The sequence below is a fragment of the Canis lupus genome, chromosome 20 (genome assembly GCF_003254725.2).
Source record: "Canis lupus dingo isolate Sandy chromosome 20, ASM325472v2, whole genome shotgun sequence".
NCBI classification, from domain to species: domain Eukaryota; kingdom Metazoa; phylum Chordata; class Mammalia; order Carnivora; family Canidae; genus Canis; species Canis lupus.
In genome coordinates, this window is record NC_064262.1 from 38,067,612 (window position 1) to 38,082,907 (window position 15,296).

General features: G+C 42.3%; 1 protein-coding gene and 1 long non-coding RNA gene across 3 annotated transcripts in view; one reads left to right on the forward strand and one right to left on the reverse strand.

The window, feature by feature from the left end:
* The window catches only part of LOC125753090 (uncharacterized), a 38,249-nt gene extending 24,772 nt beyond the window's left edge, over positions 1-13,477 (reverse strand). Inside the window, exons 1-2 of the long non-coding RNA XR_007404094.1 lie at positions 12,616-13,477; positions 9,297-9,412 (exon numbers count right to left, since the gene is read on the reverse strand). This is a non-coding gene — a long non-coding RNA (uncharacterized LOC125753090). The remainder of the gene's footprint in view (positions 1-9,296; positions 9,413-12,615) is intronic.
* LOC112665862 (IQ domain-containing protein F5-like) lies at positions 12,984-14,904 on the forward strand. 2 transcript variants are annotated; one of them, XM_025456033.3, is made up of 2 exons: positions 12,984-13,090; positions 14,453-14,904. In XM_025456033.3, the coding sequence occupies exons 1-2, from the start codon at positions 13,087-13,089 to the stop codon at positions 14,890-14,892; spliced, it is 444 nt and encodes a 147-aa protein (XP_025311818.1). In that variant the 5' UTR covers positions 12,984-13,086; the 3' UTR covers positions 14,893-14,904. The 2 variants fall into 2 exon arrangements, with proteins under 2 accessions (XP_025311818.1, XP_025311817.1); XM_025456032.2 differs by lacking the exon at positions 12,984-13,090 and adding an exon at positions 13,148-13,807.
* The last annotated feature ends 392 nt before the right edge of the window (positions 14,905-15,296 follow it).

Here is a 15,296-nt window from a genome sequence, read left to right on the forward strand (position 1 = left end):
AGCAAAGAAACAAACAATCCAATCGTGAAATGGGCAAAAGACATGAACAAATTTTACAGAAGAAGACACAGACATGGCCAACATGCACATGAGAAAATGCTCCGCATCACTGACCATCAGGGAAATACAAATCAAAACCACAATGAGACACCACCTCACCCAGTGAGAATGGGGAAAATTAACAAGACAGGAAACCACAAATGTTGGAGAGGATGTGGAGAAAGGGGAACCCTCTTGCACTGTGGGTGGGAATGTGAACTGGTGCAGCCACTCTGGAAAACTGCGTGGAGGTTCCTCAAAGAGTTAAAAATAGACCTGCCCTACGACCCAGCAATTGCACTGCTGGGGATTTACCCCAAAGATACAGATGCAGTGAAACGCCGGGACACCTGCACCCCGATGTTTATAGCAGCAATGTCCACAATAGCCAAACTCTGGAAGGAGCCTCAGTGTCCATCAAAAGATGAATGGATAGAGAAGATGTGGTTTATGTATACAATGGAATATTACTCAGCCATTAGAAACAACAAATACCCACCATTTGCTTCGATGTGGATGGACCTGGAGTGTATTGTGCTGAGTGAAGTAAGTCAATCAGAAAAGGACAAACTTTATATGGTCTCATTCATTTGGGGAATATAAAAATTAGTGAAGGGGAATAAAGGGGAAAGGAGAGAAAATGAGTGGGAAATATCAGAGAGGGAGACAGAACGTGAGAGACTCCTAACTCTGGGAAACGAGCAAGGGGCAGTGGAAAGGGGAGGTGGGCGGGGGTGGGGGTGACTGGGTGATGGGCGCTGAGGAGGGCACTTGGAGGGATGAGCACTCAGTGTTATGCTATATGTTGGCAAATTGAACTGCAATAAAAAAAATAGTGAAAGAAAAACTGGCACCAGGGAAAAACAGCAAATTTGGGGAGCAGTGGAGTGGCCCAGCAGAGCATAGGAAGGTGTGTTCATCATTATTGGGGCCCTGCTGGTCCTAGGCCTCTCAGTGGACAGAGATAGGGAATATATGTTTGTGCATACACATAGCACACATTGCTATCATATATATTGCAATGTCTGAGTTGACGCTGATATCTCTAATCCAAATCTAAAATCAAAGAGTTCATTCTAGTTTTTTCCTTTCTTTATTTGTACCTTCTGTTTCCAAGATTAAGACACTTGGCTTCCATTTTACTTAATAAATTTTCTTTATTTTTATTTATTTTTTTTTAATTTTTTTTATTTATTTATGATAGTCACAGAGAGAGAGAGGCAGAGACATAGGGAGAGGGAGAAGCAGGCTCCATGCACCCGGAGCCCGACCTGGGATTCGATCCCGGGTCTCCAGGATCGCGCCCTGGGCCAAAGGCAGGCGCTAAACCGCTGCGCCACCCAGGGATCCCAATAAATTTTCTTTAAAAATTTTTATATGAATTCAATTTAGTTAACATACAGTGTATTATTAGTTTCAGAGGTAGAATTTCATGATTCATCAGGTGCACATAACACCCAATGCTCATTATATCAAGTGCCCTCCTTAATGCTCAACAACCAGTTACCTCATCCTTCCACCTACCTCCCCTCCAACAACCCTGTTTGTTTCCTAGAGTTCATCAACTCTTATGGTTTGCCTCACTCTCTGTTCTCATCTTATTTTATTTTTCCCTTCCCTTCATCTATGTTCATCTGTTTTGTTTCTTAAATTCCATGTATGAGTAAAATCGTACGGTATTTGTCTTTCTCTGACTTATTTCACTTAGCATAATACCCTCTAGTTCCATCCCTATTGTTGCAAATGACAAGATTTCATTCTTTTTGATGGTTGAGTCATAGTCCATTGTGTATACACACCACATCTTCTCTTTTTTAAAATTTCATTTTTTTTGAGAGAGAGAGAGCAAGAGCACAAGCAGAGGGTGGGGCAGAGGGAGAAGCAGACTCCCTGCTGAGCAGAGAGCCCAATACCAGGCTCAACCTCAGGATCCCGGGATCATGACATGAACCAAAGGCAGATGCTTAACCAACAGAGCCACCCAGATGCCCCTATACCACATCTTCTTTAACCATTCATCTGTCGATGGACATCTGAGCTCTTTCCATATTTTGGCTATTGTGGACATTGCTGCTATAAACATTGGGGTGCATGTGCCCGTTCAATCACTAGGTTTGTATCCTTTGGGTAAATACCTAGCAGTGCAATTGCTGGTCATAGGGTAGTTCTCTTTTTTACTTTTTTTTTTTTTTTTTTAAGATTTTATTTATTTATTCATGAGAGACACACAGAGAGAGGCAGAGACATAGGCAGAGGGAGAAGCAGGCTCCTTGAAGGGAGCGGAACCTCCGTACTGTTTTCCAGAGTGGCTGCACCAGCTTGCATTCCCATCAACAGTGTAAGAGAGGCCCCCTTGCTCGTCAACATATGTTGCTTCCTGAATTGTTATTTTTAGCCATTCTGACTGGTGCGAGGTGGTATCTCATTGTGGTTTTGATTTGTATTTCCCTGATGCCGAGTGATGTTGAGCATTTTTTCATGTGTCTGTTGCCCGTGTGTTTGTTATGTCTTCTTTGGAGAAATGTCTGTTCATATCTTCTGCCCATTTCTTCACAGGGTTGTTTTTTGGGTATTGAGTTTGATAAGTTCTTTCTAGACTTTGGCTACTAAGCCCTTTATTTGCTATGTCATTTGCAAATATCTTCTCCCATTCCATCGGTTGCCCTTTAGTTTTGTTGACTGTTTCCTTTGCTGTGCAAAAGGTTTTTATTTCAAGGAAGTCCCAATAGTTCATCCTTGCTTTTGTTTCCCTTGCCTTTGGAGACATGTCTAGCAAGAAGGTGCTGGGGCTGAGGTCCAAGAGGTTGCTGCCTGTGTTCTCTAGGATTTGGATGGATTCCTGTCTCACATTTAGGTCTTTCATTCATTTTGAGTTTATTTTTGTATATGGTGTAAGAACGTGGTCCAGTTTCATTCCTCTGCATGTGGCTGTCCAATTTTCCCAACACCATTTGTTGAAGAGACTTTTTTTTCCATTGGGTATTCTTTCCTGCTTTGTCAAAGATTAGTTGACTCTAGTGTTGAGGGTCCATTTCTGGGTTTTCTATTCTATTCCATTGATCTATGTGTCTGTTTTTGTGCCACTACCATACTTAATAAATTTTCTTATCTGATCTCCTCTGTATGTAACTAATCTTCCATGGCTGCTGCTGGCTATGTGACATTGTCTTCACTCTGCTTGATCTCTGACACCCTGCTGGGCCATTATCCTCTTTATGTATCACTCATTGGTTGCTGTCCTGTGTGAATGCCCTTCTCACTAAATGGGACACTCTCTTTATGTCTTCAGATATTCTCCTTGCTGTGCTAGAGTTTCTGGCTTCCTATACCACTAGGCATGCCCTCTTCACCTGGCCCATAGTATGATACCTACTGTTGCCATATCCTTGAGCCCCTGTGTCCAGACCCCTTTCACCTTGCCTGGGATCCAAACTGGGAAGCCTTCTTCTGCCAATACCTTCTTCACTCTCTTGGGATCCATGCCCTGTTCTGTGTCAAAATATCTCTTGCCCTGGTATACCTATGTTGCATTGCCCAGCCTAATGACTTTCAGACTAAATTATTCAGGAAGGAAAGGGAATAAAGTGAAGGCAAGGAAGAGAGGAAACTAAAATTTCCATTTAAAAATAGAGATAAACCATCTGCAGAAGAAAACTGTCAGTCACTTACTAAAATCTGCTTCAACATTTTTACCTCAAACCTCAAGGAAACATAACCATAAAGAAAACTGAAAAAAATGTCCATGAAAAAATAGATGAAAATATTCCACACAGGCTCAAGTCTCCTTCTCTTGGTACAAACTCATAAGAATAACAGAAAAAGAATATATTTATTTAAAATATTTCTAATAGGGGATCCCTGGGTGGCGCAGCAGTTTGGCGCCTGCCTTTGGCCCAGGGCGTGATCCTGGAGACCTGGGATCGAATCCCACATCGGGCTCCTGGTGCATGGAGCCTGCTTCTCCCTCTGCCTGTGTCTCTGCCTCTCTCTCTCTCTCTGTGACTATCATAAAAAAAAAATTAAAATATTTCTAATAGTACCTAAAAATTTAGGAAGGGAACTTCAATGGACAGAAATTATGTGGACTCCTTAAAGGACAGAAGGTAGATGTGAAAACACTGAAAGAAAATATTTCAAAGCTCTAGAAAAAGATCTCCTATAAAAGAAGAGAATGGTCATGCAGTCTTGCCAAGCTTGGAAGCAGCTGGTTCAGGAGGCAGCAGAGGTTGTTGGCTACCGTAGGGGCTAATTGGATATAACCATAGGAGGAGTAGCCAACTCTAGTTGAGCTATGTGGTTGGCAAGAGAGGGCCTATCTCCAGGGAGGAGCTGTGATTGGTCTTGGGAGCCGTGGAAGGGCCTGATGCCAGGTGACACCCTTGCACAGCAGGACTCCTGCCCAGGAGACCACCCACCATAAGAGCCTATCCTGTACCTCTCTTGCAATCTGTGGACACGGAAATCAATCAACAGACAAAAATCGCAAAACAAAGATGAATATCCAACCAAGAGGAAACCAACTGCATGAAAAAGCATCCCTAAATTCAACAGCGAGGAACACAATGGCCAAGGGAAAGACTTAGAGAAGTGAAATTAATATTCTCAGTGGATGGGAGGAGACATATTAGCCATAAAAGTACAAACCATTATTAAAAAGAGCTATTTATGGATCTTAGAAAGGAACAGTGTTAAAATTCGAATTTGATAGATGGGATGAATAGCAGAATGGACATAACCAAAGTTAATGAGTGGAAACTTTGACAAAAGAGCTCCTCTTGAAATGCAGCAGAAAAGGGAAAGATGCAGAAAACTGAAAAGGTTAAAGAAAGGTAAGTTTAAAAATGGAACACCCATCCATAAGTTCTAGTCATGGTTGAATTAGTGTTTCTGAGAAAGGAAGCACAGAGATGAAGAATAGAAACATTCAAGGCATTAATGAATTTCCCAGAAGTCATTAAAGAGGCTCAATTGCCCTAAAAAAGGTGAAGGAAAACAGATGGTGCTTCAAACAGGTCGCAGCAAAACCTCATAACTGATGAATATAAATATATGTAAACATTTGAAGAGGGAAAAAAAATCCACAAACTACCCACCCAGGGGTAAGTTTCAGACTGACATCTCTCAGCACATACCCTGGGTATGAGGAGAAAGTGGAGTGACATCCTCAGTGTTCTGAAAGAAAAGAAATGTAATAAGCATTGAATGATATACCACCTACAACAACATTTAAGTTGTTTGCCAGTGTTTTTTAAGTGTTTGCCACATAAGGGCAAAGTGAAAGACATTTTTATTAGTTCGAAGTTTACATAAGGGGTGCTTGGGTGGCTCAATCGGTTAAGGGTCTGACTCTTGATCTCAGCTCAGGTGTTAGTCTCAGGGCCATACGTTCAAGCTTTCTATTGGGCTCCATGCTGGATGTAGAGTCGACTTAAAAAAAAGTTTACATCAAAAGTCTCTGAAAGTATTTCCGGGAAATGAATTTCATGACAAAGAAAAGTGAATCCAGGAGAGTGATGTAAGAAGTAGTGATGAGTATAGACATCAGTAAGACTTATTGTGACAAGCAAGATTTGTCTTGCTTGTCCAAAAAATTGTGTACTTTATCAGATGATACCAACATGAGAGGATGCTGGAGGCAGGGATGAAGTAAAGAAAATTGGGTTGAATTTCTTGTCTGCTTTGGGGTAGAAGTGATAGGTACTGATTTGCTTGAAAGAGTTATCTTTTAAAATTTTTTAAAGCTTTTATTTTTATTTATTTGAGAGACAGAATAAGAGATGTAACAGAGGGAGAGGGAGCAGCAGACTCCCCACTGAGCAGAGAGCCCAACATGGGGCTCCATCCCAGTACCCTGAGATTATGACCTGAGCCAAAGGCATATGCTTAACCAACTGAGTCACCCAGGTGCTGCACCATGTAAAATTTAAAGTGAAAGTGTTAAAATGAATTTAAGTACTAGAAGAAAAGAAATAAGGTGTACAACTTCTATATAAATTAGAACTTATGTTCAGCAAAAACGAATCTAAAATATGATGAGATAAACAAACCACTGGTTTGTTTTTACATCACATAAATCTAAGCATGGACAGTCCAGGCTTGGTACATGGAACTAAGCTACTATGTTCTCATCTGCTCCCCCTCACTATCTTAGGGATGTGAGCCTTGTCCTCATGCCCTCAAAGTGGTTATCAAAGTGCTGGCTATCATGTCTACTTTTAAAGGAAGAAGAGAGTGAAGGTAAAATGACTAAAAGGACCCATTTGCATTTTTAAAGAGCCTTCCAGAAAAAAACACTCAGTGACATCTCATTGGCCAGTGAGTATCATATGACCACTCTAGCTGCAAGGGAGCTTGAGAAATGTCATTTACTTAAGTGAGCATGTTGCAAACCCCAATGAAATCACAGTTCTTTTGGTGAGGAAGAAGTGGGATATGGATATGGGTAAGCAACTCACAGTCTCTGCCACAATTCCTAAAACAATAGAAGAGAAAAAGCTCACCAACCTCAAAATTCACTGAAAACTCAATCTGACAAAAAATAGGAAATGGAAAGCAGACCATAAGAAAAAATGATAGATTTAAAGCACAATATAAGATGGCAGTAAGTCCATACATATTAGGAATCAATAAATGTGAATTAGTAATATTCACCTATAAGAAAAAATGCTCTCCTGGGGGACCTGGGTGGCACAGTCAGTTAAGTGTCTGACTTGGTTTCAGCTCAGGTGGTGATCTCAGGGTTATAGAATCCACCCCTGCATCGGACTCTGTTCTCAGTGGGGAGTGCTTGAGACTCTCCCTCTCCCTCACCCTCTGCCCCCTTCTCTCTAAAATAAATAAATAATTCTTTTAAAAAATATTTTATTTATTTATTTATTCATGAGAGACACAGAGAGAGGCAGAGACATAGGCAGAGGGAGAAGCAGGCTCCCCTCAAGGAGCCCGATGTGGGACTTGACCCTAGACCCCAGGATCATGCCCTGAGCTGAAGGCTCAACCGCTGAGCCACCCAGGAGTCCTTAAATAAATAATTCTTTAAAAATTTTTTAAATTTTAAAATATTCTCCTACTGAGCTAAACGGATCTTGCTTTTGGTAGACATGAAGATGAATTACATAGACTCCCCCTCAAGGGAGAACCTGTTGCCTCCACTCCTGGGAGTCTGAGAGCAGCTGTCAGCCCCTTCAGGGACTGCTCCACCTGCAAAAGGCCTACCTTGCCCAAAATCAAGCCCTTCAGATACCACCCATAATGACTGATCCAAGTCCTTGCATAAAGACCTGGCCATTTGGCTCAGTCAATGTGGGGCAATTTTGCTGGGCCATTTCAGCAACTGAACTTCTGTGGTGCCTGCTGAGGTTGCTGGCTGAATTGCTGGATTTTCTCCCTCTACCCAATCCTGCTTCCTACTGTTTTTTCCCACAAGTGTTGATCCCAAAGGCATTCCGTAATGAACATCCCAAACATTACACTCCATCTCCTTTCCTGGAGAACCCAAACTACAACAGTTAATGCCAGAGGTTGCCTGAGAAAGTAGACAATAAAATGGAGTTCTGAAGAGATCTTTCACTTTATCATCACCCAGCTAGCAATGGGGACCTCATATAATAGTGGTAAGTGCAGCACAGATTGCCCCTGGTACAGGCTGGCAGTTTAAATGGTAACCCTTTCAAGGGTGAATGGGATCACATATAGGAGGCACTAGCTGGTGTGACACAGCAGGAATTTGGAAAGTATGGAGGAATTGGAGCAGCTGGCTGGCTTAGTCAGTTAAGCACGTGGCTCTTGATCTTGGTATTGTGAGTTTGAGCCCTGCAATGGGTGTAGAGATTTCTCAAAAAATAAAATCTATTTAAAAAGCATTAAAAAAAGAAACAAAACTATTGGAGGAATTAACTATAAAAGATTGGATGGCTATTTCTAGGTTCTATGAAGCTCTAGAAAAAGATAACCAAAGGCTGAGAACAAGTAACTGGCAATTAAAAGGGTAAATGTGAAAGCCAGAGGGCCTTCTTGATGGCATATAAAGAAACTCTCATCTGTACTGGAATCTGAGGGCCAGGCCCAGGACTTAATCATTGGACTTCCAACCTCTTAAAAAGGTTAAACTCTCCATCAAGGCAGGGTGCTCTGCCAATATCAGGGCAGGAGAAAGAATGAAACTCTGACACATGATAGGGTCATTTGGGTTGATGGCCCCCTAAATCTTGAATTCTCAAATTCCCCCAAACCCTGTGAGTCTGAAGACATGTGACACTCCTCTCTAACCTCATGGATAGCAATGATGACAGACAAGGGGAAACTGAAAGAGCAAATTACATAGGCAAGTATCCTCAACTCTTGAGTAACCACCATCATTGTGCCATGATCCCCTCTCATCTCATACTTGTGTGGGCTTATAGGGAACCCCTTGAGACCAGCTAACATAAGAGGAAAATGCCTGAGGCTGATTTACAGCTTGCTAAATTTGGTATGTGTATGTCATCCTAAAATAGCGGCTGAGCTATGGGCTCATTCAAGGGTAGCCTTGAAAGACTGAGTGGTGAGAGAAAGTCCCTCTCGATGGGCAGAGTTTCAGGTTGTACACCATTTTGTGTGGCAAGACAAGTGGCATGAGATAGAATATATACGGACTTTTCAGCAGTGGTGAATGGCTTACTGATCAGTTTCCTGGCTACATAAAGACTGAAACATTGGAGACAAGGAGGTCTGGGCTAGAAGCAGATAGCTGGACATATGGGAGTGTGAACATAGTTAAAATCTTTGTATGGTACTAAGGAACATCTATCATAGAAAAGGCACTAAACAGTGAAGAAAACAAAAATGACTGGGCTGATTGATGTCAGCCAGCTTCTGTCACTCATTCCAGTACTGGAACAATGGATTCTGATCATGGAGGCAGAGACAGAGGCAATATATGGACCCAACAGCATAGGCCCCAAGTTAGCGAGGCTTATGCAGCTACTACTCCTGCTGTGTTCAAGCCATGGAGCTGCAGTGTGCTTGGTAAGTCAGAATACTCAGCTTCTGTTTCTGATAAAAACTCACAGACTGATGATATTTAAGTCAACAATGGCAAGTGAAGCTTACCGTTGACATTACTGCTTCAGTAACACAATAGATTAAAATACTTTCCAGAAAATATCTATTGATGAATAATATAATGAGTAACCAAAGGCTGTAAGCACTTTATATTTTATAAACCTTGTAAACTGGGGTGTCTGGGTAGCTCAGTCACTAAAGTAAAAGTCACTGACCTTTGGCTCAGGTCATGATCCTGAAGTCCTGGGATTGAGCCCTGCATCGGGCTCCTGAGCAGGGAGCCTGCTTCTCCCTTTCCCTCTATCTGCCACTCCCCCTGCTTGTGTTCTCTCTGTCAAATAAATAAATAAAATAAAATAAAAACCAAAACCAAAACTTTGTAAAATTGTCCAACAAAGCCTTTTTTTTCTTTCTTCAAATGTATTTTCACCATGACAATTTTATCACATCCTAACAGATTCCACTTCAGGTGGTATTAAATTAGTGTCTTCTCAATCTCTTCAACAAATATTCTCATCTGTATGTGTTTCATGCAGATTATTCATAAAGCTGAATTCTCCAGGCCCTTTCAAACTTGGCATGCACCCCTTCAATGAACAACAGCTGAGCTGTTGGTAATATCTGTTAACTCATCAAGAGCCAAGAAAAAACCACTTGATACCATTTGCCTTATATATATATTTTTAAAGATTTTATTATTCATGAGAGAGAGAGAGAGAGAAGGAGAGAGACAGGCAGGCAGACCCCATGCAGGGAGCCCGATGTGGGACTCATCCCAGGACTCCAGGATCGTGCCCTGGGCCGAATGCAGGTGCTCAATAGCCGAGCCACCTGGGCGTCCCATTGTTTGCCTTGTTTTAAATTGACTATTGGTTCTGTTCCTAGTGTCTTCAACTCTTAGAGCAGCTATTCCCATTGAAAGGCTAGTAGTGTTAAGTTTATTTTTGTCATATTTCTTTTCCAGCTGCTGCAATTAAACATGATCTAATTAGCTCATCACTAGTAAACACCTTTTCTTTCTTGGCTAACAAATGAGCAATCTGCAAACTAACTTTGATTGCAGCCTCATTTTCATTTTTAATTTTTGTAAAGAAATTCTGTTGTGATGAGATACTTCATTTAAAATTTCTAAACTTTATGATCATCACTTTCATGTGAGTTAAGAGTACTGTAGATTGCTTAGTCTGGTAATACAGATATACAGTATTCCTTTAACACAGCTATAACATCGTTGCATAATGAACACAGTTCTTTGCTATTGTCCTAAAAATGTGACATTTAAAGTCTACTTTCCCCCTCCTTTCTTGTTTGACATGACAGATATGTATGTATTAGTGATAAAAAAAATAAGTCACAGCACAGCAATACATGCGGCACTCAAAACACTGCTTAGTTATAACAGCACCACTGCAATTTGTTGTGTGTTAAGCAGCAGTGGTAAGTGATGGGAAGACCACATACTGTCCCTGTCAAAAATACTCAAATCTGTCATTGCACAAATGTGGCTATAGACAACATTTAAACAAATAAATGTGGTTGTGATCCAATATAATTTTATTTTTGGACACTGAAATTTGAGTTCCTATAATTTTCATGTGTCATGAGATTTTTTTTGTTGTTTTTTCAACCACTAAAAAAATGTAAAAACCATTTTTTGCAGGATTTACAAAAGCCGGCAGTGGGCTGGATTTGACCTGCTGGCCGTAGTTTGCTAATCCAAGCCCTAAATCAATGTCCATTACATAGTTCTGGGTCCTTAATAGGTAGAATGAATGTGTCTCAGAATGAACATGGCAGTGGTAATGCGTTTGTGAGTATCTCTTCCAGTTATACATGTGGGAATTTGGGCTTTGTGTCCTTGTAGCTTCCATCTGACTGGAAGTTCTAGTTTCTAGGGAGAAAGGCAATCAGTCATCAAGGGTAATAGTAAGAGTCCCATTAAACTTAAAGCTATGGCTGAGTCTCAGTCACTACAGAATCCTTTGCCAAGAGACAACCAGGTAATAAAAGGAGTCACCATACTGGCAGGGTAATTAACCCTGGTCATCAGGAGAAGGCAACAGGGCTGCTGCCACACTATGTAGACAGGGAAAACTATGAATACTGCTTGAGTGATTCACTGGAAGGTCTGTTGGTGCTTTGGTGCCCAGGTATAATAGTAGATGAACACAAGCATGGTGAGAAGTATGATAACTAGAGAATCAGATACTTTAGGGATGAAGGGCTGGATAACTGCTCCCCCTCATCAAACCGCCTAGACCAGCAGAAATGCTGTTCAAAGGTAAGGGGAATCTAGAAATGGTGGTAGGGGGTGGGGGAAAGGAGCGTATATCTTATCTACATCCTCCCAGAGCCCCACACTGCCTCCCCATCCATACTCTATACATTGCAAATGTATGCTTCAGTGACCCTTGGGGCTGTGACCCCGAGAGGGAACCAGATCCTCACAATGATCATGTGGATCTTCAGAGGCCAGGAGCAGGCAGGAGTGGGGCCCTCCTAGTGTAGTGGTTGTCCCTCACCCATCTCCTGTCTGTGACTTGAGCTCTCAGGGGAAGAGGAAGGCAGGAGAGTACTTGAGGCCACTTGAGCCTGAGATAAAGACCTTGGCTGGTCCTGGAGCCTTCTTCAATTTTCTGATCTGTACAGCTCCTGTTTTCCCAAGGGCCTGATAACTAGATGACCTAGAGTTAGGCCAGACATAGGAAGTTTAGCCATAATGAGGGAGTTTATTCTGTTCTCTCAATTCTGTTCTCTTCATCAGAGATGATTATTGCTAATTTTAATGTATAGCTCCCTAATCCTCACTCCCTTTAAAAATAATGCTTTTACAATACATGTGTATAAATATATACTTACATTGAGTTCATCTTGATTTGATGATTGCTAATCTTATACACCTCTCTATATCAGTACATAGCACACTCATTCTGTTATTTGGAATATCACTGTTTAAATGAACTGCAATCCATTTAACAAATACCAGCCAGGCTTTAAGGAGTATCATTATACAATTTTTAAAAGATTTTTATTTTTATTTATTCATGAGAATACACAGAGAGGAGAGAGAGAGAGAGAGAGAGAGGCAGAGACACAGGCAGAGGGAGAAGCAGGCTCCATACAGGGAGCCTGACGTGGGACTCGATCCTGGGACTCCAGGATCACGCCCTGGGCTGTAGGCGGCGCTAAACCGTTGAGCCACCGGGGCTGCCCTACACTTTTTTTTTTTAATTTAATTTTTTATTTTTTTATTGGAGTTCAATTTGCCAACATATAGCATATCACCCAGTGCTCATCCCGTTAAGTGTCCCCCTCAGTGCCCATCACCCAGTCACCTCAACCACCAGCCCACCTCCCTTTCCACTACCCCTTGTTCATTTCCCAGAGTTAGGAGTCTCTTATGTTCTGTCTCCTTCATTGATATTTCCCACTCAACTCATTTTCTCTCCTTTCCCCTTTATTCCCTTTCACTACTTTTTATATTCCCCAGATAAATGAGACCATATAATGTTTGTCCTTTTCTGATTGACTTACTTCACTCAGCATAATACCCTCCAGTTCCATCCACATTGAAGCAAATGGTGGGTATTTGTCGTTTCTAATGGCTGAGTAATATCCCATTGTATACATAAACCACATCTTCTTTATCCATTCATCTTTCGATGGGCACCGAGGCTCCTTCCACAGTTTGGCTATTGTGGACATTGCTGCTATAAACATCGGGGTGCAGGTGTTCCAGCGTTTCACTGCATTATACACTTTTGTCAGTGGGTTAGTATTTGGGGTGTTTTTCTTTGTAGCCAGAGCTCTGGACTTTCTGGTAGGAAAGAAAGGGCAGGTCTTCTAGGTTTCTCTTAGAAAGGAGCTCAATTGTTGGAAGCCATCCTTGTGCCTGAGTCATAGGAGCCCTTATGACATCATAGCTATCACCTTTCCTCCACTTTTGCTGCCAGTGTATGGCTGGAGGACAGACCTGAGAGTGATGGGACCATCTTGCCCCTAACCATGGGTAATTTAGTGAAGTGCAGACCTGAGGGGGATTTGACCACTCAGCCCAAGTCACAGGCATTTAATGTTTTATAATAGATAGTCAGATCCACCAAAACTTACTGAGAGGGCAGTAAATTTCCCATAGATACCTCAGGATGGGATTTCCCCTCTTTTCATGTCTGAGGTCCTGGGAAAGACCAGGAAGCTGTGTGGTTGACTTGGCACCTAGTGATAAAGAGAGCGCCCTTACTTTCTCCAATGTTTTTCTCTCTAATCTCTGATTACAGGATAGCAAATTTTCCAAGTTATAGTCAGAGATGATGAAGTCACATTGATAGAACAGAGCTTGAAGGAGCAAAGGGGAGAAGAGGAAGCAACTCTGTCCCTGACAATCCCACCCACACCCACTGCCCCTACCCTCCTCATTCCTCCATGGTAGATGGTTCCAGGCTCTATTGTGTTGGGGAGAGCCTTGACTTGTGACATCTCTGACCCTTGGGTCTAGAAGAGTACCCCAAAAGTTTGTGAACATGTAACTTATTGTTTAAAGAGAGATGGTTCAGTGAGTGAAAGGGACACTTATCAACATTACCCCAGGACAACAGGCATAAACCTGAAGTGTACCAGGCAAAGTGAGATGAATAGTCACCATACACAGAGCTAGAATGAATATGGATTGACTCTTCCTGAGGATGAAATGTGGGTCTTGCTAAGATGTGTGGATTGTGCCAAGAAGGTGGGCAAAGAGTATGAAATAAGACCACACGGTTGGGGGCTGTGTTTGGGGGATGGAAAAGGTAGAGGTCTAGGAAGATTGGGTATACACGTGTGTGTATGTGTATCTCTGTACAATGTATGTGTTAACTTATGTTTAAGCTCTTAATAAAGTGTATGAGGTGGAAAAATCTTTTCATACTTTGGTGAGGCAGAGGGGAGACAGTAGATTGTGGGTATAACTTGAAGTCAGAGGTGAGAGGGCAGGGGGATAAAAGATGCCACTTCTCCATCTGAGAGTCTGAGGGAAGAGACATGGATCTTAGGTAGATAGTCAGGTCTAGGTGAAACCTGTATCTCTTTTACTTCTAGATCATGGTGTTTTTGCTCTAGACTGGCCAACCATATCCATGCAAAACTGGATGACATTGCAAGTGCAGGTGGAGACCCTGAGACTCAGTGGGCAAGATGCTGTGTCCATGTCCATTAATCAGAGAATGGCAGATGCAGGACCCCTGCTTGGTCCCCTGGGTCCAGCTGTTGCCCACAATAGCTCTGCTGAATGTCAGAGAAGGGGAAGATTGTTGACAGAGATCAGGGCTTCTTCTTGGCACACCACAGGGCTGAAATTCATGAGTTTCCTAAGTGTCCCATTTTCTCTTGCAAGGCCCCCAAATAAAGAACACCAGGAAAGAGGAAGCTGCCATGTTCATCCAGGCCTGGTGGCGGGGCACCCTGGTGCGCCGGACACTGTTGCATGCGGCACTCAGAGCATGTATCATTCAGCGCTGGTGGAAGCAGATCCTGATGAAGCTGGTGGAGAAGAGGAAGCGACTGGCCCTAGATTTCTATGTGCACCAAGAATGGGCAGTGGTCAAGCTGCAATCCTGGGTCCGTATGTGGCCCATACGTGTTCGTTACTGCCGTTTGCTCCACTCTGTCCGCATCATCCAAATCTATTGGCGCTGGCACAACTGCCGTACCCGTGGTTTTATTCAGGGCGATTACATCCTCAAAGAAAGTCAACTGAATCTTCAACTTGAAATCTCTTTAGGCACACAGGCTTGTAGAGTGCAACAGTGCATACCCCTTCCAATAAAGGAGTGATCAGGTCTGCTATATCTGTGTCCCTACCTCTCTGTCAGTTCAAAGAGGTCATTGAACTAATGATGGCATCTCATAAATCAGTTCTGAGGAAGTGGTAGGGTTTGTCTGGGGTCCAGCGTGGAGATAGATTCTGAGTCCAGTGCTGGTTGAATAGGACCTTTGAAAAGATTGATTAGCAATGTCTGCTATGGGTAGGATAGTTGGGACTTCAGGGCCACCAAGTTGACCAACACCAGAGACTTCTTTACAGTGAGGTCCATGTAAGTTGTCCCCTCTGTAGTTATGCAGCATGGAGGGCCGTATAATCTTTTGCTCTTCCTCCCTCAATTCTTTAAAAACTACCATTTAAAAAATTGTAGTAAAATACACATAGCATGAAGTTAGTCATTTTAATAATGTTTAAG